The sequence below is a fragment of the Mustela lutreola genome, chromosome 4 (assembly GCF_030435805.1).
Source record: "Mustela lutreola isolate mMusLut2 chromosome 4, mMusLut2.pri, whole genome shotgun sequence".
NCBI lineage: Eukaryota > Metazoa > Chordata > Mammalia > Carnivora > Mustelidae > Mustela > Mustela lutreola.
Genome location: NC_081293.1, coordinates 38,823,479 through 38,849,672, shown reverse-complemented (window position 1 = coordinate 38,849,672; position 26,194 = coordinate 38,823,479). Strand labels below are relative to the sequence as shown.

Here is a 26,194-nt window from a genome sequence, read left to right as displayed (position 1 = left end):
TCAGGGCTGATATCCATGATCTATAAAGAACTCCTCAAACTCAACACACACAAAACAGATAATCACGTCAAAAAATGGGCAGAAGACATGAACAGACACTTCTCCAAAGAAGACATACAAATGGCTATCAGACACATGAAAAAATGTTCATCATCATTAGCCAGCAGGGAGATTCAAATCAAAACCACATTGAGATACCACCTTACACCAGTTAGAATGGCCAAAATTAACAAGACAGTAAACAACAAATGTTGGAAATGATCTGGAGAAAGGGGAGCCCTCTTACACTATTGGTGGGAATGCAAGTTGGTGCAGCCACTTTGGAAAACAGTGTGGAGATTCCTTAAGAAATTAAAAAATAGAGCTGCCCTATGACCCTGCAATCGCACTGCTGGGAATTTACCCCAAAGACATAGATGTAGTGAAAAGAAGGATGATCTGTACCCCAATGTTCATAGCAGCAATGGCCACAATTGCCAGACTTGGAAAGAGCCAAGATGCCCTTCAATAGTTGAATGGGTAAAGAAGATATGGCCCATATATACAATGGAGTCTTATGCCTCCATCAGAAAGGATGAATACTCTACATTGTATCAATTTTGTATCAACATGGACAAGACTGAAGGATATTATGCTGAGTGAAATAAGTCAAACAGAGAGAGTCAATTTTCATATGGCTTCACTTACTTGTGGAGCATAAGGAATAACATGGAGGCCATTAGGAAAAGGAAAGGAAAAGTGAACTGGGGGAAATCAGAGGGGGAGACTGTGGACTCTGAGAAACAAACTGAAGATTTTATAGGGAAGGGTGAATCTGGTAGTGGGTATTAAGGAGGGCATGTATTATATGGAGCACTGGGTGTGGTGCATAAACAATGAATCTTGGAATACTGAAAAAATAAAATAAAATAAAAATTAAAAAAAAACATATAGACAAGAAAACAAACTATTAAAAAAAATGGAAGAAGAAACTGAATAGACACTGTTCCAAAGAGGACAAACAAATGGCCCACAGGTACATGAAAAGATGCTCACCACCACTAATGCAAATGCAAACGTCACTAAAGGAAAAATACAAGTAAGACCACAATCAGATATCACTTCACACTTCTTTAGATAGCTTTTACCAAAACTCCCCACAAAGGATAAGAAGAGTTAGGAAGCATGTGAAGAAAAAGGGACGCTTGTACACTGTTGATGAAAATGTAAACTGGTGAAGCCTCTCTGGTAAACATTGTATTTTCTGAAACATTTCAAAATAGAATTACCATTTGATCTAGCAATCCCACCTCTGGGTATATAGCCAAAGAAATTGAAATATGGATCTCAAAGAGATATCTGTACTCCGTGTTCACTGCAGCAGGTTTCACAATTGCTACAATGTGCAAATAACCTTAAAGTCCATGAAAAGAAGAATGGATAAATAAAATGCAGTATATATACATTATGGAATATCATTCAATCTTTGCAAAGAAGAAGATCTTGCCACTTGCAACCACATGGATATACGTGGAGGACACTATTCTAAGGAAAAATGCTGGCAACAGAAAGACAAACATTGCATGATTTCACTTATATGTGGAATCTAAACAAATACCTGGAAGCAGAATGTAGAAAGGTGATTTCCAGGGGCTGAGGGAGAGTGAAATAAGGAGGTATTGATCAAGTTTCAGTTACACATAATAAGTAAGTTCTGTAGGTCTGTATAGCATAGGGCCTGTGACTAAGAATAGTTTATTGCCTACTTCAAATTTTGCTAAGAGATTTAGATCTTAAATTAACTGCTTTTACCTACCACATAAGGGCAAAAATTCAACAACAAAAGGGTCAGGAAGAAATTTTTGAAAGTGATAGATAGATTAATGGCATTGATAGTAATGATGGTTTTAAGGGTGTATACTTATTTCCAAATACATCAAATTATAAACATGATATATACAGCTTTTTGAATGTCAATCATACATCAGTGAAGTAGTTTAATTTTTATATTTGGAAATGTCATGAATACAGAATTAGCTTAGGGAACTTGTCTCAATAAAATGTTTTAAGGATCACAATTTAGTGCATTAATCTCCAAATTAGGGTATGTCCTTCATGGGAGATCATATACAGCTGGCAATGACCATCCTGGATTTATAGACTCAGTTTTGGATTTATAGTCTTCATTTTTCTATTTGTCAAGCTCAGTCTTCAAGTCTCTCTCAAGATAATATGAAGTGCATTTAGTTACTTTAAGTATAATAAATTATTATCAAACAGAAAACAAGATTCACACTGTTTTCTGTAGTTTGAACACAATTCCTTGATTTATTGCTAAATTATTGAAACTTATCTACTTCCATACACTTCAGGAGTTCAAATCACAGGGTAGAACATTATTTCCATGTTTCTGCAGCATCTTGCTGCTATGTCCATGAGTATTTTCAAGTGGACCCTAGAGATTATCTGGCTCAATCTTCGTATTTTATGAAGAAGGGGACTTACATATTTTTGGAAGTTGACCAGTTGAAGGCAGCACAGGCTTGTCCAGTGCAAATGATTCAGAGTCTACTTTGGCCCCTTTGAATTCCATTCCCACTGGTACTTCCCTAAGCCATTATTCTTTTTCTTGGGAAGGAGAATGCGTACAGTGTCTGTGCCCATTGTTGTACTCTGATCTTGGCTTTTACAACCTCTGTTCAATACAATGTGTACAGTCATTTGTGAATTTTTAGGGCATCTTTGATATTTCTTCATTGTCCATCAGGTGAAATCAGAACTTTGTAATGGAACCATCAAGGCCAAATAAGATCTAATATTGGTGTAGAATATGTTTCATGAAAGGTATTTGAGATTATCTAACCTTGGGGTCTGGTTTAGAAATAAAATAAAAGTTGTGTTAATCTTTGTAAAGATGTTTCCTCTGAAGAAAATATAGATACATCCTAGTTGGGAAATAAGTGCGAAAGGTACAAAAGTTTAAGGATTGAGTTCATGGAAATATTAGTTCTAATGTGGGTTATTTACTAATAACCCACATTATTATTATTAACAAGGTTCTTCACAAGATAACTTTATAGTTGACAACACAAGTCAAGCAAAAAAACTGTTTAATTAGTTTCTTTTCATTAGCACTATGAAGTATGTAAGCAAATAACTTAGGTTCCCTCAACCTGACACTTCAGAAGAAATTTTGGAAGTATGAGATAAGTGCTCCCTTCCACAGATATACACAAGTACTCTGTGACCGCTTTAGGAGAGGAATCAATCATAATTATGCATTATGCATCTGAGGGGTTAGAGCTAGAATAAATAACTTAAAAAATAGGAGCTGGACAGCTGTGGGATGATGTAGTCATTCCTTCTTCCTGGACAGTGGTCTAAGCCTGAAAAGAATTCTGTTTCTCTCCAGCATGGGATGATGCATACATATATACCTAAGCTAACAACATTTCAGAGCATACCTGAATCAAACCAAATATATTCCAAGGTGCCAGAATGCAGACAAATGGTTCTATGAAGCCCTCCACTCCAAGGCCATGTTTTTTTTTTTTTTTTCATCTTCATCTTTTCATTCTGCACATCATCTCTCTCAGAGCCCGGTGGACCTGCTTGTTCCGCAGAGTGTAGATGACAGGGTTCAGCAGTGGGGTCACCACTGTGTTCACAAGGGCAGCCTCTCTGTTGGAGTCCAGCCTGTTCTTTTGTCTTGGTTTCACATATATAAAGACACTACTTCCATACATCAGAGAGAGGACTATGAGGTGAGAGGAGCAGGTGGAGAAAGCTTTCTGTTTCTCCTTGGCTGATGGGAGTCGTACAATTGTGACTACTATGTTGCTGTATGCAATGATGGTTATGATAAGGGATGTCAACAAAATAAATAAGGCAAGGAAAAAAGCCAACATTTGGATAGACCAGGTGTCAGAACAGGAGAGATGAATCAGGGGGCCTATGTCACAGAAGAAATGGGGGATGACATAGGGACCACAGAAGGATAACTGGGAAATCTTCACTAGTGGACCTGTGATAAGACTGAAGGACAATGTGAAGCAGGAAGTGACCAGGATAAAGCAAGTCTTCAGGTTCATGATAGTCGGGTAATGCAGAGGCTTGCAAATGGCCACATACCGATCCAGAGACATCACTGCTATGAGGAGGAAACCTGTTGCTCCCAGAAATACAATAAGAAAGGCTTGTATGAAACAGGCAGGAAAGGAAATAGTTTGCCTGCCTAAAAGAAAGATGTGCAACAACTTAGGGATAACAGCATTTATGAAACAACACTCCAAAAAGGAAAAGATGCTCAGGAAAAAGTACATAGGTGTGTGGAGTTGGGAATCGGCACAGGTGATGGTGATTATGACTGCATTGCCTACAGTGGATGCCAGGTATGCCATTAGGTGTACAAAGAAGAGGACCTTTCCCAGGTGCTGGATGGCAGGAAACCCCTCCAAGGTGAATTCTTGGACAGTTGTCCCATTCCTCATTTCCATGAACATCTTCTTCTATAGCAACATCCCTGCTGGTCTTATCCTTCAATAGAGACCTCAGGGAGCACAAAGGTTTTAGAGGAGCATATGATCCAGTTATCTGCCTATCCAAAAAGGTGACTAGGCTGATAGGAAAGTAGTTTAGGCAGTTGGTCCTTGAATTAGAAGGACCTGAGTTCAATACTAGTTCAATACTAAGTTCTAACTCCAAAGGGATGTATCTCCTTTGGAAAGGATGTTAGGCTTTGTGAACTTCACTTTCAGCCTCTTAGAATGAAGATGATACGAACGACCTGTTCATGTTCTTGTGAGAATTAATTAAGATAAAGCATGTAACTCACTTGGCGTATGAAGTTAATGTTTCCTTTGTGTCCTTCAAAGTCTAATTGTAATGTTATGGTCATTAATATAATGCTTAAATAGAGCATCACTAGGAGGCAGGAGTTGGTATTTTTGTAATTATACTACATTTTATTGTTTTTAATAATATTGTCAATTTGTAAGTAAGCATAACAGTGATATTAGTAATGTTCTTTTGAATATCTGCTTTAATAATGTATACATTTTATAGTCCAAGTTGTCAGATCATCATAACTTGTTGAGGACTTATGCATGGTACTATGCTTATCACTGATATTCAGTATTTCTATTTTTCTTCAAAATAACCATGAGCCCCTTCCTCTCCAGAAGCAAAAACTGAGGCTTAGAGAGTTCCAGAGAGCTTAGGTCACAGAGTTAGTTCTTGAGCTGGAACTGCCAGATCTTAGAGCTCCTCCTGTTTTTAACTACAGTGTTAAAATATTTTCAAAGGGAAACAAATGTATTGCTGATGAAAGATTTGCTTTATTTATCTTGATTCCATCCTTAGTTAGAGTCGCTGATGAGTTACTGACCTGTGGAATGACATGGGGCTTACAGAGGATCTACATTAACACAAGCATTTTATAGAAGAGACTGGAGACTAGAGACATTATGGGCCACTCAGTGGCATGACATAAAATAGAAATCCAAGATTTAACACCACCCCCACCCAAGGTTCATGCTGGGTTTTGGTGGAGGTGGGAGTGACAGTAGGTCATAGAATTAACCCTCTTAGGTGAATATGCTGGACACCTGGTATTCATATACTCACTCTTTTTTTTTATTTTTTATTTTTTATAAACATATATTTTTATCCCCAGGGGTACAGGTCTGTGAATCACCAGGTTTACACACTTCACAGCACTCACCAAAGCACATACCCTCCCCAATGTTCATAACCCCACCCCCCTTCTCTCAACCCCCCTCCTCCCAGCAACCCTCTGTTTTGTGAGATTAAGAGTCACTGATGGTTTGTCTCCCTCCCAATCCCATCTTGTTTCATTGATTCTTCTCCTACATATACTCACTCTTACATCAAAGCTCAGGAACATTTTCTCTCTTCAGTCGTCTCAGTGACTTCTCTGAGGATGGTTTTTGGCTCCTGCATATCAGTACTAGGGTAAAGGGTGGCAGTGTGGTATGTGTCAATCTCACTTACCAACTGTGGGCCCGGTCCTCTGAAGAGCTGGTCTTGAAACCGAACTCCTCACCCCTGAGTGGCACAGCATCAAGGAGCCCCTGCTTCTGTTCCTGTTGACCCCATTAAGTCCGTCAAGGCACCAGGACCCCGAAACCAGGTGCACACACAAGTCACCAAATGGAGGGCAGGGCTTCCTCCTCTTGCAGCTATTGTATTCTAAGAAATCAAGAGCTTGCTCTAGACTGAGGGGAAAGGAGAGAGAAGGAATCTCATTTGTTACAGCCTGTTGTCCTTGAGGGGGGTGAATGTGCATCACATGCTGTCAGGGTCTGGCCAACAAAGCCCTGTTTCCACAGCCCAGAATGTGTTATAGCACAAGTCTGCAGGGCAGCCTTGACCACTGAAACCCTAGAAAGGATCAGAGAGATTAAAACAACCATATTTCACTGCCTCCAATTCAGGACTGGAGCTTGACTCCCAGACTACGTAGGGTTCTGATGAAAGGTCTGTCCCTGCCTCCCTCAGTGGGTTAAAGCCCACCAAACATGCAATGTTGCTGCCCACCTCCCATACTCTTCAGCAGGAGCTGGCATCTTCTATGTTAAGCTCTGGGTGTTACCAAGACAAGGCTCCCTCTACTGCAGTGCTCCTCATAATGGGTTCCACTCCTCCAAGACACCTTCTAAGTCACAAAGCTCCTCCACCAAATGCTCACCTTTCCAAGGGAGAAGCAGCCTTATTTTACTGTATCCTAATGAGAAGCTGCTGACAGGCAAGTCTGAGGCTCTGTGATATTTTTGCCGCAAGACCCGTCACCAAGTAGGATGGACCCAGGCAATGAACAGAGAGTAAAGGCCCCCAAACCTTATGAGATGCTGAAAAGACAGGTGAAGAAAGGAAAGACATGACTAGTGTGCTGGGTGCAGCTAATTGGTCACTGTTGAGGATAGGAGTTGTTGGTGCAACCCTTATATTTATCTTTCCATTGTCTGTGGTGATGCTGACTCCCAGATGTCTGCATTGTTCTCTGCCAAGATTTTTCAAGGAAATTATATGAAAATTTCCCAAGGGTTTCTAAAACCCCAAGTTGAATATTGCTACTGATAGGAAGTAAAAGTCCAGACTACAAGTTTCTACATGTGGTTTATGCACCTTGGCCAGAACACTGTTGTTAACAGAATCGATTTTATGGTGAATAAGAGCTGGTTTACCCCCTGGCTTTCATCAGACTTTTGGGAAGATACTGGGGAAAGTCCTTCTGAGTGTTTGGATCCTCTTTCCTCTACTCTCCCATTGATCCTCAAGCCACATTCTTCATGTCTACAAGTTTATGGCCTTCCACTAAATGGTTTTCTTTACACTTTTAATTTCTATCCATCTATCTCTCAAGACACAGGATCCACAGTGACTGTGTTTTGTCTTTTTACATATCAGTGGTTTGTTTAAGAGAGAAACAGTACAATTCTTACAGACTCTTTCAAAAGGTCTGGAAAGGGTTTATGTAATTAAAAAAATTATAAGTAGAATATTCTCTTTTCCTTCAGCTTTATTATGATCTAATTGACATATAACTATGTAAGTTTAAGGTGTACAAAGTGATGATTTGATATACCTATACTTTATATAATGTTTACAACAATAAGGTTAACTAACATATCCTTTACCATTTTGTGGTGGTGGTGGTAAGAACATTAAATTTCTACTCTCACAGCACTTTTCTTGTGTGCAATACAGTATTGTTAGCTATACGCACTGTGCTGTATCTTAGATCATCAGAACTTACTCGTTTCATAATTGAATGTTTGCACACTTTGGCCAACATCTCCTCCTTTCCCCCACCACTCAGCCCCTGACAACCACCATTTCACTGTCTGTTACTATGAGTTAGATGTTTTTAGTTTTCACACACAAATGAGTTCATACAGTATTTGCTTTCTCATCTGACTTATTTGACTTAGCAATAAAATATACACCAGCAGATATAATTCAAAAATGACGGTGTAATGCAGTAGAGCAATGGTAGTCCTTCAATAAAGGTAGATGGTGCTGTGTCAGGTGGGTACTCAAATGGAGAAAATACATCTTGACCCTTACTCTTTATCATACCAAAAAAAAATTTTTTAAGAGGAAAAAAAAAAACATTGCAGAAGATGCACTGTAGATCTAACTGTAAATGGTATAAGACTCATCTAAAAGAAAACACATCTTGTTTCCTGTCTTGCTAATTTTGGCCATTCTAACTGGTGTAAGGTGATATCTCAATGTGGTTTTAATTTGAATCTCCCTGATGGCTAGTGATGATGAAATTTTTTCACGTGTCTGATAGACATTTGTATGTCTTTATTGGAGAAGTGTCTGTTCATATCTTCAGCCCGGTTTTTGATATAATTGTCTGTTTTGTGTGTGTTGAATTTGAGGAGTTCTTTATAGATCCTGGATATCAACCTTTTGTCTGTACTGTCATTTGCAAATATATTCTCCAATTCCATGGGTTACCTCTTTGTTTTGTTGACTGTTTCCTTTGCTGTGCAGAAGCTTTTGATCTTGATGAGGTTCCAAAAGTTCATTTTTGCTTTTGTTTCCTTTGCCTTTGGAGACATATCTTGAAAGAAGTTGCTGTGGCTGATATCGAAGAGGTTACTACCTATGTTATCCTCTAGGATTCTGATGGATTCCTGTCTCACATTGAGGTGTTTTATCCATTTCAAGTTTATCTTTGTGTGCGGTGTAAGAGAATGGTCGAGTTTCATTCTTCTACATAGAGCTGTCCAGTTTTCCCAGCGCCATTTATTGAAGAGATTGTCTTTTTCCACTGTATATTTTTTCCTGTTCTGTTGAAGAATATTTGACCATAGAGTTGAGGGTCCATATCTGGGCACTTTACTCTGTTCCACTGGTCTATGTTTCTGTTTTTATGCCAGTACCATGCTGTCTTGGTGACCACAGCTTTGTAGTAAAGCTGGAAATCAGGTAACGTGATGCCCCCAGTTTTATTTTTGTTTTTCAACATTTCCTTAGCGATTTGGGGTCTCTTCTGATTCCATACAAATTTTAGGATTATTTGCTCCAGATCTTTGAAAAATACTGGTGGAATTTTGATCAGAATGGCCTTAAAAGTATAGATTGCTCAAGGCAGTATAGACATTTTAACAATATTTATTCTTCCGATCCAGGAGCATGGAATGGTCTTCCAACTTTTTGTGTCTTCTTTAATTTCTTTCATGAGTGTTCTGTTGTTCCTGGGGTACAGATCCTTTACCTCTTTGGTTAGGTTTATTCCCAGGTATCTTATGGTTCATGGTGCTATAGTAAAGGAATTGATTCTCTAATTTCCCTTTCTGTATTTTCATTGTTAGTGGATAAGAAAACTACTGATTTCTTTTTTTTTTTTTTTAATTTTTTATTTTTTATAAACATATATTTTTTATAAACATATATTTTTATCCCCAGGTCTGTGAATCACCAGGTTTACACACTTTACAGCACTCACTAAATCACATACCCTCCCCAATGTCCATAATCCCACCCCCTTCTCCCCAACCCCCTCCCCCCGGCAACCCTCAGTTTGTTTTGTGAGATTAAGAGTCACTTATGGTTTGTCTCCCTCCCAATCCCATCTTGTTTCATTTATTCTTCTACCCATTTAAGCCTCCATGTTGCATCACCACTTCCTCATATCAGGGAGATCATATGATAGTTGTCTTTCTCTGCTTGACTTATTTCGCTAAGCATGATACGCTCTAGTTCCATCCACGTTGTTGCAAATGGCAAGATTTCATTTCTTTTGATGGCTGCATAGTATTCCATTGTGTATATATACCACATCTTCTTTTCTGTACATTGACTTTGTATCCTGCCACATTACTGAATTGTTGCATGAGTTCTAGTAGTTTGGAGGTGGAGTCTTTTGGGTTTTCCATATAAAGAATCACGTCAACCGCGAAGAGAGAGAGTTTGACTTCTTCATTACCAATTTGGATACCTTTTATTTCTCTTTGTTGTCTGATTATTGTTGCTAGGGCTTCTAATACTATGTTGAACAAGAGTGATGAGAGTGGGCATCCTTGTCGTGTTCCTGATCTCAACAGGAAGTTGCAAGCTTTTTCCCATTGAGGATGATATTTGCTGTGGGTCTTTCATAGATAGATTTTATGAAGTTCAGGAATGTTCCCTCCATCCCTATACTTTGAAGTGTTTTAATCAGGAATGGATGCTGGATTTTGTCAAATGCTTTTTCTGCATCAATTGAGAGGACCATGTGGTTCTTCTCTCTTCTCTTATTAATTTGTTCTATCACATTGTTTTGCGAATGTTGAACTATTCTTTTTTTTTTTTTAAAGATTTTATTTATTTGTCAGAGAGAGAGAGAGAGAGAGAGCACAGGCATACGGAATGGCAGGCAGAGGCAGAGGGAGAAGCAGGCTCCCTGCCGAGCAAGGACCCCGATGTGGGACTCGATCCCAGGACACTGGGATCATGACCTGAGCTGAAGGCAGCTGCTTAACCAACTGAGCCACCTAGGTGTCCCTGTTGAACCATTCTTGTAACCCAGGGATAAATCCCACCTGATCATGGTAGATAATCTTTTTAATGTGCTGTTGGATCCTGTTTGCTAGGCTCTTGTTGAGAATCTTAGCATCCATATTCATCAGTGATATTGGTCAGTATGTGGAGAAAGGGGAACCCTCTTACACTCTTGGTGGGAATGCAAGTTGGTGCACCCACTTTGGAGAACAGTGTGGAGATTCCTCAAGAAATTAAAAATAGAGCTTCCCTATGACCCTGCAATTGCACTACTGGGTATTTACCCCAAAGATACAGATGTAGTGAAAGAAGAACTGTCTGTACCCTAATGTTTATAGCAGCAATGGCCACGATTGCCAAAATGTGGAAAGAACCAAGATGCCCTTCAATGGACGAATGGATAAGGAAGATGTGGTCCATATACACTATGGAGTCTTATGCCTCCATCAGAAAGGATGAATACCCAACTTTTGTGTCAACACAAAATGGGACGGGACTGGAAGAGATTATGCTGAGTGAAATAAGTCAAGCAGAGAGAGTTGATTATCATATGGTTTCATTTATTTGTGGAGAATAACAAATAACATGGAGGACAAGGGGAGATGGAGAGGAGAAGGGAGTTGAGGGAAATTGGAAGGGGAGTTGAACCATGAGAGACTATGGACTCTGAAAAACAACCTGAGGGTTTTGAAGGGGTGGGGAGGGTAGGAGGTTAGGGGAGCCAGGTGGTGGGTATTAGGAAGAGCACGGATTGCATGGAGCACTGGGTGTGGTGCAAAAAACAATGACTACTGTTACACTGAAAAGAAATTAAAATTTTTTTAAAAAGAAAACACGGCAGAATACCTATGTGTTTGAGGGAAAACAAAAAAATTTCTCGACTGAGACAAAGGAATTTATCATAAAAAGCAGTGATATTAAGTACCTCTATTTATTGCAAGACAACATTAAGGAAATGAAAGTGGAAACCACAGTCTCCAAGAAGCTATTTTTAATCTGACAAATCTACAGTTCTGTAAGGCAAAGACAATGTAACAAAGGAAAACTGGGCAAAATATTTGCAGAGTCCTTTTACAAAAAGAGACCATACAAATGGCTGGTATTATAATAAAATATTCAGGTTATTTCATTTCGAGGATAATACAAATTATAACCACAATATAATACTTTCACAGGCACTGCCAAGTGTCATTGAGACTACTGGAACTCCTATTCATGACACTGGAAGGGTAAAATTTGGAAATCTATTGACGTTGAGCATATTTTACGTATTTGCTACAGGATCCAGCAATTTCATATTTATGTGTGTGGAGATTACACACACACACACACACATATGTATATATATATGTATATATCCTACACAAAAAATATTTAATGATTTTTTAATGATTTAATGATTTTTAATGATTCATTTATTTATTTTGGAGTGAGAGAATGAGTGTGAGTTGGGGGAGGGGCACAGGGAGAGAATCTCTAACAGACTCCCTATTGAGCACAGAGCATGACATAGAGCTTGATTCACAACTCTGAGGTCATGACCTGAGCTGAAATCAGGAGTCTCCTATGCTCAACCTACTGAGCCACCCAGGCCCCAGTACACAACAGATTTTTATTTTATTTTATTTTTTAAAGATTTTATCCACTTTTTGACAAAGAGAGAGAGACAGCAAGAGAGGGAACATAAGCAGGGAGAGTAAGAGAGGGAGAAGCAGGTTTCCTGTGCTAAGCAGGGGAACCCCATGTGGGACTTGATCCCAGGACCCTGAGATCATGACTTGACCCGAAGGCAGATGCTTAACCAACTGAGCCACCCAGGCATCCCTGATCACATTAATTTTAAACCTGCTTTTTTTCTTTAAAACTTTTTACTTAACTTTTCACTTTGCAAAAACTTCAGACTTAGCAAAAAATATTGCAAACTGAACACAGGGAATTCTCATATACCCTTCATACAACATCCTCCAATATTACCATATAACCAGAGAGCAATGATCAAAACAAGGAAATGAGCATTTAATTTGTAGATCTTATTCATAAGTTGTCAGTTGTCCTACTAAATGTCCTTCATCTGGTCCAAGATCTAATCTGGGCGATGTGATGCATCTGTGCATAGTTTCTTGTTTCCTAGACCCTCTCTGATCTGGGATAGTTTCTTCTATATTTCTTTGCCTTTCATGACTTTGATACTCCTGAAGATGCTGTTTATTCTATACAGTGATGCTTAATGTGGGTTTGTCTGATTAAAGTTAGCTTGTGCAATTTTGTCAAAAATACTATAGAAATGATGTTGTGCCTTTCTCAGGGATATGATGTCACCATATCTTTTTATTGGTGACCTTAGTTTACTGTATGTTACAGATAATCACTTGGTTAAAGTGGTGTCTGTTTAAAACTAGTAAAGTTACTATTTTTCCCATGGTAATTAATATTTTATTGGAAGATGCTTTAAGATTATGTAAATATCCATCTTTACACTTTTGCCCACTCACTTATTATCCAGTGATGATTCTTATCTGAAACAGTTATTATCATGGTATTTTTCAAATTGTGAGGGTCTATTTCCATCATTCCATCTACACTTAGAATTCTACTCTAAGGAAGTGATTTTCCTTCCCCCTTATTTATTTATTCCATTTTTTTTAACTTTTCCTTTCTTTTTTCTTCAATTTAAATTTAACTAGCCATAATATAGCATGTCATTGGTTTTTGATATAATGTTCAATGACTCAATAGTTCTGTGGAACACCCAGTATTTATTCAATTCTTTACCCATCTCAACATGGATGGATCAAGAGTAATTGTTTCATGTAATGGTCTATGTCTATTAATATTACTGTTCATGTATTGCTCAAATTGTTCCATAATTGTGGCCACTGGGTTCCCTTTCAAGTTAACTCCTGTGCCTTTTGAAATGTTTATATTATTCTGGGGGCACCTGCTAACATCAAAAGGATCTCCAAGCTCATTGTGTTCGTTCTTTCTTTATTTCTTCTTTCTTATATTTTATTTATTTATTTGTTTGACAGAGACACAGTGAGAGAAGGAACACAACCAGGGGGAGTAAGAGAGAGAGAAGTAGGTTTCCCACCCAGCAGGCAGCTGCTTCCTGGGGTTTGATCCCAGGATGCAGAGATCATGACTTGAGCCAAAGGCAGAAGCTTAAGGACTAAGCCACCCAGGCACCCCCATTGTATTCTTTCTTGCAGCAACATTGTAATCAGCCATTTTCCAAAGAGCTCCGGTCTTTTTTTGGGGGATTGACTTGGGCCATTTCAGCCCCATAATGATTGATACATGTCCCCATTGGTCATCTGAAGTTTTCAATTCTTTAATAGAGTTTCTTACCACTGAATCTAACTGCCTTTATTTTGTTTTCCTAGAACTATGTCCTCATGCACTCCCACATGCTTTAATTGATTTCTTAGTTTTTGAAAATTCTTAATAGATAGGAATTTGTGATAGAAACTGTTCTTCTCTCTTCTTCGACCTCAGCCACAGCAACATCTTCCTAGGAACAACGCCAAAGGCAAGGGAAGCAAGGGCAAAAATGAACTATTGGGATTTCATCAAGATCAAAAGCTTTTGCACATCAAAGGAAACAGTTAACAAAATCAAAAGACAACTGACAGAATGGGAGAAGATATTTGCAAACAACATATCAGATAAAGGACTAGTGTCCAGAATCTATAAAGAACTTAGCAAACTCAACACCCAAAGAACAAATAATCCAATCAAGAAATGGGCAGAGGACATGAACAGACATTTCTGCAAAGAAGACATCCAGATGGCCAACAGACACATGAAAAAGTGCTCCATATCACTCGGCATCAGGGAAATACAAATCAAAACCACAATGTGATATCACCTCACACCAGTCAGAATGGCTAAAATCAACAAGTCAGGAAATGACAGATGCTGGCGAGGATGCGGAGAAAGGGGAACCCTCCTACACTGTTGGTGGGAATGCAAGCTGGTGCAACCTCTCTGGAAAACAGCATGGAGGTTCCTCAAAATGTTGAAAATAGAACTGCCCTATGACCCAGCAATTGCACTATTGGGTATTTACCCTAAAGATACAAACGTAGTGATCCAAAGGGGCACGTGTACCTGAATGTTTATAGCAGCAATGTCCACAATAGCCAAACTATGGAAAGAACCTAGATGTCCATCAACAGATGAATGGATCCAGAAGATGTGGTATATATACACAATGGAATACTATGCAGCCATCAAAAGAAATGAAATCTTGCCATTTGCGACAACATGGATGGAACTAGAGCGTATCATGCTTAGCGAAATAAGTCAAGTTGAGAAAGACAACTATCATATGATCTGCCTGATATGAGGAAGTGGTGATGCAACATGGGGGCTTAAGTGGGTACGAGAAGAATAAATGAAAGAAAATGGGATTGGAAGGGAGACAAACCATAAGTGACTCTTAATCTCACAAAACAAACTGAGGGTTGCTGGGGCGAGGGAGTTTGGGAGAAAGGGGTGGGATTATGAACATTGGGGAGGGTATGTGCTTTGGTGAGTGCTGTGAAGTGTGTAAACCTGGTGATTCACAGACCTGGGGATAAAAATACATGTTTATAAAAAATAAAAAATTATATATAAAAAAAAGAAACTGTTCTTCTAGGAGAAGTACTGCCTTTCTATACTGTCATTTCCTTTCACTGTTATTAATGAAGTTCTGAAATAATTTTTCCTTTTTTTTTTTTTTTTGGTCTATTTTGTCTGATCATAGATAGGCTCAATGTTAAGAAGTAAACTTTTTAAGGATAGGGCTTTGGTAGATATTTCCTTATCATTCATCTGGCTTTGGGGACTAATTGGTATGCACATGCTGTTAGCTAACTTTTGTTTTTGTTTATTTTTGGAACAATAAACCTTTCCTCTAAAAAATGCTCAATGAGAAGGTCCTGTCTTGTCTGTTTATAAGAGAAAGCACTTTAACATAGGAGGTCTTCATTTTTAGTTTTCCTGCTCCAGATCTAATGATTTCTAGGCTATTAACTATATAGTTTTATCATCAAACGCCCGATACAGAATTTCATAAAGAACCATGGATGTTAGCTATTGAGACTTGCTCTTTTGTGTGTGTGTGTGTGTGTGTGTGTGTGCCACAATGGGTTTCTCTCTGCCTACGTCAAACCTTCTTCAATCAGAACTCAGATGTATTCTCACTATAATCATAATCCTTGTGCTTAAATTCTAAAATAGCACAAGTTTACTAAGCATGATTTAGAATTGCAAAGACCATTACGGGAAACTTTTCAAATGGCAAAGACAAAGCATTTTGGAAGAACTTCTGGAAAGAAGGAAATATACCAGATATTCAGAAGGCAGTTTTTTGGATTGGTATTTTGACTCCATTTCAGCCTTCCTCAAAAATTCTCTGGGAAAACCTAAAGTTAGGAACACTCTATTCATATTACCATACACTGGTCCTCAGTGTCTTCTTATGTTCTACCTGCTGTGATTTCACAACTTAGACTACTTTCCTCCAGGTCTTACTCAGAAGGCTATTGCTTTAATGGGTCATTCCTCACTTCAGATTTTCAGAAGTTCAATCAGTGGAAGATGCATGTAAGCAAAGTCATATTAGAGCCATAATAGAAGACTTTCAAAGCCACAGAAAAACCAAAGCATTGCTATGTGGCATTGAATTGTATTAGTCATTTACTGCCTGGGGATTTTAGACCTGGACCACTTCATCTTTCTCAGATAAAGACAAAATTTATTGAAAACTATCATGTGGGAAAGTTAAAAAGATTTTTAAAAATTCCATCGTGGAAAACACTTACCAAAGCCCAGAAACAGTAAGAAAAGAAAAGTAGGGCTATTTTTGAGTAACTACATTTATAAAAACAACAAAAAAAAATTCACCTTAGAGAAGAATCTAGAATTCTGAATGTTTATAGCGGGAATGTTTCAAGAACCTTTTGATTTCAAATCTTGCCATTTGCTATGACGTGGATGGAATTAGAGGGTATCATGCTTAGTGAAATAAATTAAGCGGAGAAAGACAACTATCATATGATCTCCCTGATATGAGGAAGTGGAGATGCAACATGTGGGGTTAAGGGGGTAGGAGAAGAATAAGTGAAACAAGATGGGATTGGGAGGGAGACAAACCATAAGTGACTCTTAATGTCACAAAACAAACAGAGGGTTGCTGGGAGGAGGGGGGTTGAGAGAAGGGGGGTGGGATTATGAACATTGGGGAGGGTATGTGTTATGGTGAGTGCTGTGAAGTGTGTAAACCTGGCGATTCACAGACCTGTACCCCTGGGGATAAAAATATATTATATGTTTATTAAAAAAAATTAAAAAATTTTTAAAAAAAGAACCTTTTGATTTTTGGGGGGGACTCCATGCTGACATGGAATGATCCCTGTACTCTCTTTGTATAAATGGCTAAAATCTGAAATAGGGAACTGACCAGAAAATTGTATTAGAAATTGTAGATCTGAGATTTCTCCAGTATTTGGCTGAACACTTTCAGATGGACTTAGAAAATTGAAAGTTTAGGGCCAACAACAAACTAACACTGTTGAGATAAAACAAAGGGACCCTAAAACAGAAATTGATTTGAAAGACCCTCCGTCACCCAGGAATAATTGAACTATTAATGAGGGCATGTTTAGCTTTATAAACAAAAAGGTAATGGGAATAATGAGAGCTCATTTTATCTATCTACCTATCATCTATCTATCTATCTATCTATCTATCATCTGTCATCATCTATCTATCTATCATCTATCTATTTACTTCCAGTAGGTGCCTGAAAGTTTCCACATGCTTGGAATGTGTGTAGACCTTTGTTCTTTACCAGTGACACACTTTTTTTTTCAGTGTTTCTTTAAATTCTAGTCATTTACATTACAATGTAATATTAGTTTCAGGTGTACAATTTTTGATTTAACATTTCCATGCAACACCCAGTGCTCATCACCAGTGTACTCCTTAATCCCCATCAGCTATATAATCCATCCCTTCATGCACCTACTCTCTGGTAACTATCAGTTTGTTCTCTATATTAAGAATATGTTTTGCCCCTCTCTCTCTCTCATTTTTCTTCCATACTTGAAGTTTTGTATTTTGGTGTAGTCCCAATAGTCATTCTTGCTTTTGTTTCACTTTGCCTCAGGAAACACACTAAATAAGAAATTACTCTAGCAGATGTCAAAGAAATTATGTCCTGTATTCTTCTCAAGGATTTTTATGGTTTCATGTCTCACATTTAGGTCTTTCATCCATTTTGAATTTATTTTTTTGTGTGGTGTAAGAAAGTGATCCAGTTTCCTTCTTTTGCAGGTAGTTGTACAGCTTTCCCAACAATATTTGTTGAAGAGACGATCTTTACCCCATTAGATATTACTTTTTTCTTTTGCAAAGATTAATTGGCCATGTAATTGTGGTTTTATGTCTGGGTTTTTAATTCTTTTCCATTGATTTTTTATTCTTTTCCATTGATCCACGTGTCCTTTTTTTGTGCCATTACTGTACTGTTTTGACCAATATAGTTATTCAATATAACTTGAAGTCCAGAATTATGATGCCTCTAGCTTTGTTTTCCTTTTTCAAGGTTACTTTGGCTACTTGGGTCCTTTGGTTATATACAAATTTTAGGATCGTTTGATTTAGTTCTGTGAAAAATACTGTTAGCATTTAGATAGGGATTGCTTTAAATGTATACATTGCTTTGGGTAAGCTTCTGCACAGTGATGGAAACAATCAAAGCTAAAGGCAACCTATGGAATGAGAGAAGATAATTGCAAATGATATATCTGATAAAAGGTTAGTATCGAAATTTATAAAAAAAAAAAAAACCTCACATCCAAAAAATGAGTACCCTATTAAAAAATGGGCAGGAGATGTGATAAGACATTTTCCAAGGAGGAAATACAGACGGCCAACAGACACATGAAAAGATACTCAATGTCACTCATCACTAGGGAAATACAAATCAAAACTACAATGAGGTATCACCTCACACCTTCAAAATGGCTAAAATCAACATTGCAAAAAACAACAAGTGTTTGTGAGGATGTGGAGAAAGGGGAACCCTCTTACACTGTTGGTAGGAATGCAAACTGGTGAACCACTCTGGGTAACAATTTGGAGGTTCCTCTAAAAGTTGAAAATAGAACCACCCTGTGATCCAGTTATTGCACTACTAGTGCCGAAAGGATACAAAAATCCTAATTTGAAGGAATACATGCATCCCAATACTTATAGCTGCATTATCCACAATAGCCAAATTATGGAAAGAGCCAAAATATCTATTGACTGCTGAATAGATAAAGAGGATGTGGCATATATATCCAATGGAATATTAGTCTGCCATCAAAAAGAATGAAATCTTGCCACTTGCAAAATGTAGGTGGAGCTTAAGAATATTATGCCGAGTGAAAAAAGTCAGAGAAAGACAAATAACATGATTTCAGTCATGGAACTTAAGAAACAAAACAAAGGAGCATGAGTTGGAAAGTGAAAGAGAGAGGCAAATCAAGAAACAGCATCTTAACTATAGAGAACATACTGATGGTAACCAGGGGTGATGTGGCTGGAGGGATGAATGAAGTAGGGGGTGGGGATTAAGTTCACTTGTCATCATGAACTCTGGGTGTTGTATATAAGTGTCGAACCACTAAATTGTACACCTAAAACCAATATTACACTGTATGTTAACAAAGTGGAATTTAAATAAACACTTAAAGAAAGTGGGAAAAAATGGACAGAGTAACTGAATACACATTTTTCCAAAGAAGACATGCAAATGACTAATAGATACATTGAAAGATGCTTACCATCACTAATGGAATTGCAAACATTACTAAGGGAAATACAAGTAAAAACCACAATGAGATATCACTTTACAGTTTATTTGGATGGGTATTACCAAAACCCACAAAAGAAAAGATGTGTCAACAAGGTTGTGGAGAAAAAGAAATCCTTGTACACTCTTGATGAAAGTGTAAAATGGGGAGATGGAGAGGAGAAAGGAGTTGAGGGAAATTGGAAGGGGACGTGAACCATGAGAGACTATGGACTCTGAAAAACAACCTGAGGGTTTTGAAGGGGCGGGGGGTGGTAGGTTGGGGGAGCCAGGTGGTGGGTATTAAGGAGGGCACGTATTGCATGAAGCACTGGGTGTAGGGCAAAAACAATGAATATTGTTACGCTGAAAAGAAATAAAAAAAAAAAAAGAACTATACACACACACACACACAAAAGAAAAGAAATAAAATTGAATCGAACAAAAAAAAGTGTAAATTGGTGTAGACAATCTGGTAAATAATATAGTCTTGCCTGAAAATTTCAAAATAAGATTTCTATTGATCCAGCATTCCACCTCTGGGTATATATCCAAAGTAATTGAAATATGGATGTCAAAGGGATATCTGTACTCCCATGTTCACTGTAGAATTTTTTACAATAGCTAAGATGGGGGAATAACCTAAAAGTTTGTGTAAAGAAGCATGGATAAATAGAATGTGGCATGTATACATTATGGAATATCATTCAGCTTTTACAAAGAAGAAGGTCATGCCACTTGCAACCATGTGGATATGCTTGGAGGTCATTATTCTACGGAAAAAGGCTGGAAACAGAAAAAAACACTGCATATCTTCTATGTGGAATCTAAACTAATATGTAGAAGCAGACCATAGAATGGTGGTTTTGGGGGCTGAACAAATAGGGATTATTGATCAAGTTTCAGTAATAAATAATAAATAAATTCTGGAGATCTGTGTGATATTGAGCCTATGATTAACAATACTTTATTGCCTACATAAAAATTTAAGAGGCTAAATCTTAAAGTATGTGCTTTTACCTGCAAAGGAAAAAAGATTGACAATAAAGGGACCAGGAAGAAACTTTTGAAGGTGATTGGTTCCTGGCATTGATACCGATGATGGCTTCAAGGGTGTATTTTTATCTCAAAACACATCAACTTGTAAACATTATATATCTATAGCTTTTTATATGTTAATCACATGCTAACAAAGTGACTTAAAAATATGACTAGTTATATCTTCAGTATAGAATTAGCTTAGGGATTTGTCTCAATAAAACATTTTATAGCACCGGAATCTAGTGCATTAACCTCCACATGAGAGTTTGTCCTTTACTTGGTACTGCCTTTGACTGGTAATGACCAGACTGGATTTGTAGACTCAGTTTTGGATTTCTGGTCTTCAGTATTGTTTGTCAAGCTCACTCTTCAATCATGGCCAATCTCAAGATAATATAAAGTGCATTTAATTAGTTTATGTCTACTAAATAATTATCTAATCCTGGCTAAAGCCTTGGGGAAATTCACCCTTCAGAAATTTGACCACAATTCCATCATTTATTCCTACATTATGAAACCTCGGCCACATCCATACACTCTTCAGTTATTCAAATCTCAGGGTGGAACATTATTTCCATGTTCCTGCAGCATCTCACTGCTATGTCCATGAGTATTTTCAAGTGGACCCTATAGATTAATAGCTCAATCTCCATATTTTATGAAGAATGTAACTTACCTGTTTTTAGAAGTTGACCAGTTAGTTGAAGGCAGCACCAAGTCTTGTCCAATACAAATGTTTCAGTGTCTACTCTGGTCCCTTTGTATTCCATTCCCACTGCCACTTCCCTTAGCTGTCATTCTATTTCTTCTAATTCCTGTACAGTGTCTGTACCCACTTTTCTACTCTGATCTTGGCTTTTCCAAACTCTGTTTAATACAGTGTGTATAGTTAATCATCTGTGATTTTTTAGGACATGTTTGATACTTCTTTATGTCAATCAGATGAAATTTGAACTTTGTAGTAGGACCATCGAGGCCAAATAGGATCTAATCATGGTGTAGAATGTGTTTCATAAAATGTATTTGAGATTATTTAACCTCAGGCTTTGTGTTAAAGACAAACAACATTAAAAATTATCTTAATCTTTTTAGAGATGTTTCTTCTGAATAATAAATAGATACATTCCTGTTGGGAAGGTGTGAAAAGTACTCAAAGCTTAAGGATTGAGATAATGGAAATGTTGGTTTTTAAATATGTTATCAATCAGAAGATAACTTTAGCTGTTGACAACACCACTCAACCAGGAAATATGTTTAATTTGTTTATAATTCATTAGCAATACGAAGTAGATAAGTAAATAACTTAGATTTTTAAGAACTTGAATTTTGGAAGTTATTACAGAAATATGAAATAAGGTCCTTCCATTGACATGCAGAAACATTTTATGGCAACAGTTTTAGGAGATGAACCAATCATAAGTACACATTATGCATCTGAGGTAATGGAGCTAGAATAAATAAGAATTTATTATAATAATTAAGAATTAGGAGTATTGGTCTTCTGTGGAATGCTGTGGTTATTACCACTATTTAGAATTTGGTTCTCTAAGTCTGGGAACAATTCTGTTTCTCCCTAGCATGGGATTGATGCATACATATATAGCTAAGCTAAGGGCCAAGAATAAAATTTAAGGGCAAACCTGATGCAAACCAAATATATTCCAAGTTGACAGGTACTACGATCATTATTTCCTTGGTCTAGGCATGGAGAGAATGTGGACTGAAGCACATGTGCTGTTTCCATCCCTGCCTTCCTAAATACATTGCAATATATACCCTCCTATTATTTTAATTATTTAGATGCCTTTCTTAAAGCATCATTAATTCTGTTGAGTCATGTTTATGGCCGAAGAGAAGTAAAATTAAATTTTATATATTGCTAAAATTTAGAAACTTCAAGCATAGGATGTTTATCAGTGGTAATAATAAAAATTGAGTAAAGGGTATTGCAATTAATCAGTTGTCATCAATATGCGGAATATTTAGGGAGAAGATAGTTATGCACAGCAATGTAAAATATGTCTTATAAAACAAATTTTTATTTTGCTAGTGATGTACAGATCAACTGTGGCTGCCCGAGACATTGCAGTACAACTCTGTGAACTGCTAAATTGGGCAGAATGAAGACAGATGGTTCTCTGAAGCCTTCCACTTCAAAGCCATGTGAATTTTTTATCTTGATATTTTTATTCTGCACATCATCTCCCTCAGAGCCTGGTGGACCTGCTTGTTCCGCAGAGTATAGATGACAGGGTTGAGCAATGGGGTCACCACCGTGTTCACAAGGGCAGCCTCCCTGTTGGAGTCCAGCCTGTTCGTTTGCTTTGGTTTCACATATATGAACACACAGCTGCCGTACATCAGTGAGAGAACTATGAGGTGGGAAGAGCAGGTTGAGAAAGCTTTCTGTTTCTCCTTAGCTGATGGGAGTCGTATGATTGTGACTACTATGTTGCTGTATGCAATGATGGTTATAATAAGGGATGTCAAAAGGATAAACAAAGCGAGGACAAAAGCCAACATTTCAACAGACCTGGTGTCAGAACAGGAGAGATGAATCAGGGGGCCAATGTCACAGAAGAAGTGGGGGATGACATGGGGACCACAGAAGGGTAACTGGGAAACTGTTACTACTGGACCAGTGATGAGAGTGAAGGCCAAAGCAAAACAGGCAATAACCAGGAGGAAGCAAGTCTTCAGGTTCATGATGGTCGGGTAATGCAGAGGCTTGCAAATGGCCACATACCTATCCAGAGACATCACTGCTATGAGGAGGAAACCTGTTGCTCCCAGAAATACAAAGACAAATGCTTGTATGAAACAAGCGGGAAAAGAAATGGTTTGCTTGCCTGAGAGAAAGATGACAAGCAACTTAGGAATAACGGCACTTATGAAACAACACTCAAAGAAAGAGAAAATGCTGAGGAAAAAGTACATAGGTGTGTGGAGCCTGGAGTCAGCACAGGTGATAGTGACTATGACTGCATTACCTGCAATGGATGCCAGGTATGCCAGGAGGTGTACAAAGAAGAGGACCTTTCCCAGGTGCTGGATGGCAGGAAACCCCTCCAAGGTGAATTCTTGGACAGTTGTCCAATTCCCCATTTCCATGGACATCTCTTTCCACATCATCATCACTGCTGGTCTAACCTACATCAGGGAACACAAAGGTTTTAGAGAAGCATGATTAAGTTATTTGCCTGTCAAAGAAGGTGGAGAAACAGATAACAATGTGGTTTAGCCCACTGATCCTTGAATCAGATGGACCTGAGTTCAGTACTAGTTCAATACTGAGTTCTAACTCCTGAGGAATGGGTCTCCTTTGGAGACTTTTGTGAACTTCACTTTCACCCTCTGTAGAATGAAGATGATAGTATCTACCTATTCATGTTCTTTGAGAATTAAGTAAGATAAACCATGCAAGTCACTTGACAGATGATGCCACTGTTTTCCATGTGTTCTTCAAAGTCTAAGTGTAATATTATGATCAATAATATGATGCTTAATAGAGCATCATAAGTAGGCAGAGTTGTTGACATTTTCATACTTACAAATATTTTATTTTTAATAATATTAATTTGTAAGTAAACCTAACAATAATGTTAGTAATATCTCCATTGAATATCCCTTGTAAAATCTGCAATACATTCTATGGTCTAAGTTGTCATCATCATCATCTGTTGAGGACTTACGCTTGTTCTATGCTGGTCACTGAAATTCAGTATTTCTATTAGTCTTCACAATAACCATGAGCCCCTTCAATGGAAGCAGAAATTGAAGCTTAGAGAGTTCCAGAGAGCTCTCTGGGACACATAGCTGGGGCTTTAGCTGGGATTTTAGGCAGAATTCCAGAATTTGGAGGCTCTGCTATTTCCAAATGCAGTGACAAAATATTTTAAAATGGGATAATATCTATTGTTGATGATCTCTCAATCTTAAGTGAAAGATTGGCTTTATTTACCATAATTGTTTCTACCCTTGGTTAGATTCACTGGTGAGTTACAGACCTGTGGAATGAGACAGGGCGGAGAGAGCAACTACTTTAGCACAAACATTTTATAGAAGAGACTGAAAATAAGAGACATTAGGGGCTGCTCAACTTGAGGTAAATTGTAAATCCGGGATTTACCTCTCCTCATCCTCACTTCAGGGTTCATGCTGGTCTGTGATGCAGGTGGGAGTGATAGTAGTTTACAAGATCAACCCACTATTATGCAGGTTATGCAGGGCACCTGGCATTCATAAATTACTCTTACGTCAAAGCTCCATGAACATTCTTCTCTCTTCATTCCTTTCAATCAGTTAACTTCTCTCGCGATGGTGTTTTGCTCTAGCATCTCAATGCTAGGCTAAAAGTCTGGTGTGTGGGATGTGTTTCTCTCAGTAATGCACCCTGGGCCAGGTCCTCTGAAGGGCAGCTCATGAAACCAAACTGTTCCCTCTGAGTGGCACAACCAGAAGGAGCCTTTGGTTTTGTTCCTCTTGACCCCAGTAAGTCCACCTGGTCATCAGGGACCATGAAGCCAGGCACACACATGAATCACCTCACTGGGGAGTCAGGTTTCCTCTTCTTGCAGTTACTGTCTTGGAAGACATCAAGAGCTTGCTCTGGGCTGAGAGGAAAGGCGAAGAGAAGGAAACACATTTTTCACAGCCTGTTGTCCCACAGTGCGGTGAATATGCATCCCATGCTGCCGGTGCTCTGAAAGCCGAAGTCCTGTTTCCATAGCTCAGGATTGTTCTCTGACAAGAGTTTTGGAGGAAGTTATACTACCATTTCCCAGGGGTTTTTAAATCCCAAGTTAAACATTGTTACTGATTTGAGGTTAACAGTCCAGACGACAATTTTCTACTGTGATATTTGCACTGAGCCCAGAGCACAGTTTTTAAAAAAACAGACTTTATGGTGAAAAACAGCTAGATTACACCCTGGCTTTCATGATGCTTTTGGGGAACTCGGCCTTTCTTGGTCAATGATTCCTCATTCTTCCACCAATATTATGATTCTTTTCATTGCACATTTTCATCTGAAAAATACTTGCATTGTGCTCTCCAATATCCTTGAAAAAGGAAAGCGCACATTGTCCTTTTCAGGGAAGAAAGGGAAATTCTAGGTGGTTTCTGTACTATCTCTAACCTGGCAGGCCCCACTCTTTTTAAATGTATCCGGGATGTGGAACCCCAGACTCTTTCTAAATGTAGAAGACTATAGATGTGAGCTTGAGGGGGGAAAAGCTATATCCATAGCAACCACTGTGTTAGAAAACTGCTGCTTCTCCTCTATCTCAGCTGGGCTGCCATGGCAGAAGTGACCCAATTTTCTGTGACCTCTGGTTTCCCATCCAGAGTCCAATAAGGAGACAAAACTCCCAAAGTATTTTCTGGCAGCCCTGGAGCACATGGTACTTGGCAATTTGTCCTGCATGAATCTGCCCTCATCATAATTGGTCTCACAAGGTCAAGGCAATTACTATAGAAACTTTCATGAGTATTCATGGGCCCCATCTATCCCAATATACAAAATCATTTTTATAATATCTGTCCATCCACACACTTCTACTTTCCATCCAGGCCAAACTTGGACCCCATGGTTATTTTCTCAGTTGGAAGTGAGGGAAAATAAAGAGTAATGGGAGAAAAGTTACAGAAGCTAGAGCAATATGGGACTATATATTTTAATCCTAAAATAAAGGCACATTTGCATGAGGTTTTAATTTTATGCAGTGCTAATTCTTGGTGCAGAAATACCTATCATAACCAAATGAGTCCCTACAGCAACATGATGGTGGGAATGTGAGAGGAAAAGGTCTGGGTTTGATGTAAAGTTTT

General features: G+C 38.2%; 2 protein-coding genes across 2 annotated transcripts; both read right to left on the bottom strand.

The window, feature by feature from the left end:
- Positions 1–3,542: 3,542 nt before the first annotated feature.
- Positions 3,543–4,499, bottom strand: LOC131830098 (olfactory receptor 6C75-like). The gene has a single exon (XM_059172490.1). It carries the CDS (start codon positions 4,479–4,481, stop codon positions 3,543–3,545), a length of 939 nt encoding a protein of 312 aa, XP_059028473.1. The 5' UTR covers positions 4,482–4,499.
- Positions 4,500–22,537: 18,038 nt separating this feature from the next.
- LOC131830294 (olfactory receptor 6C74-like) lies at positions 22,538–23,500 on the bottom strand. Its single transcript, XM_059172598.1, has one exon. The coding sequence runs from the start codon at positions 23,498–23,500 to the stop codon at positions 22,538–22,540; it is 963 nt and encodes a 320-aa protein (XP_059028581.1).
- Between the last annotated feature and the right edge of the window lie 2,694 nt (positions 23,501–26,194).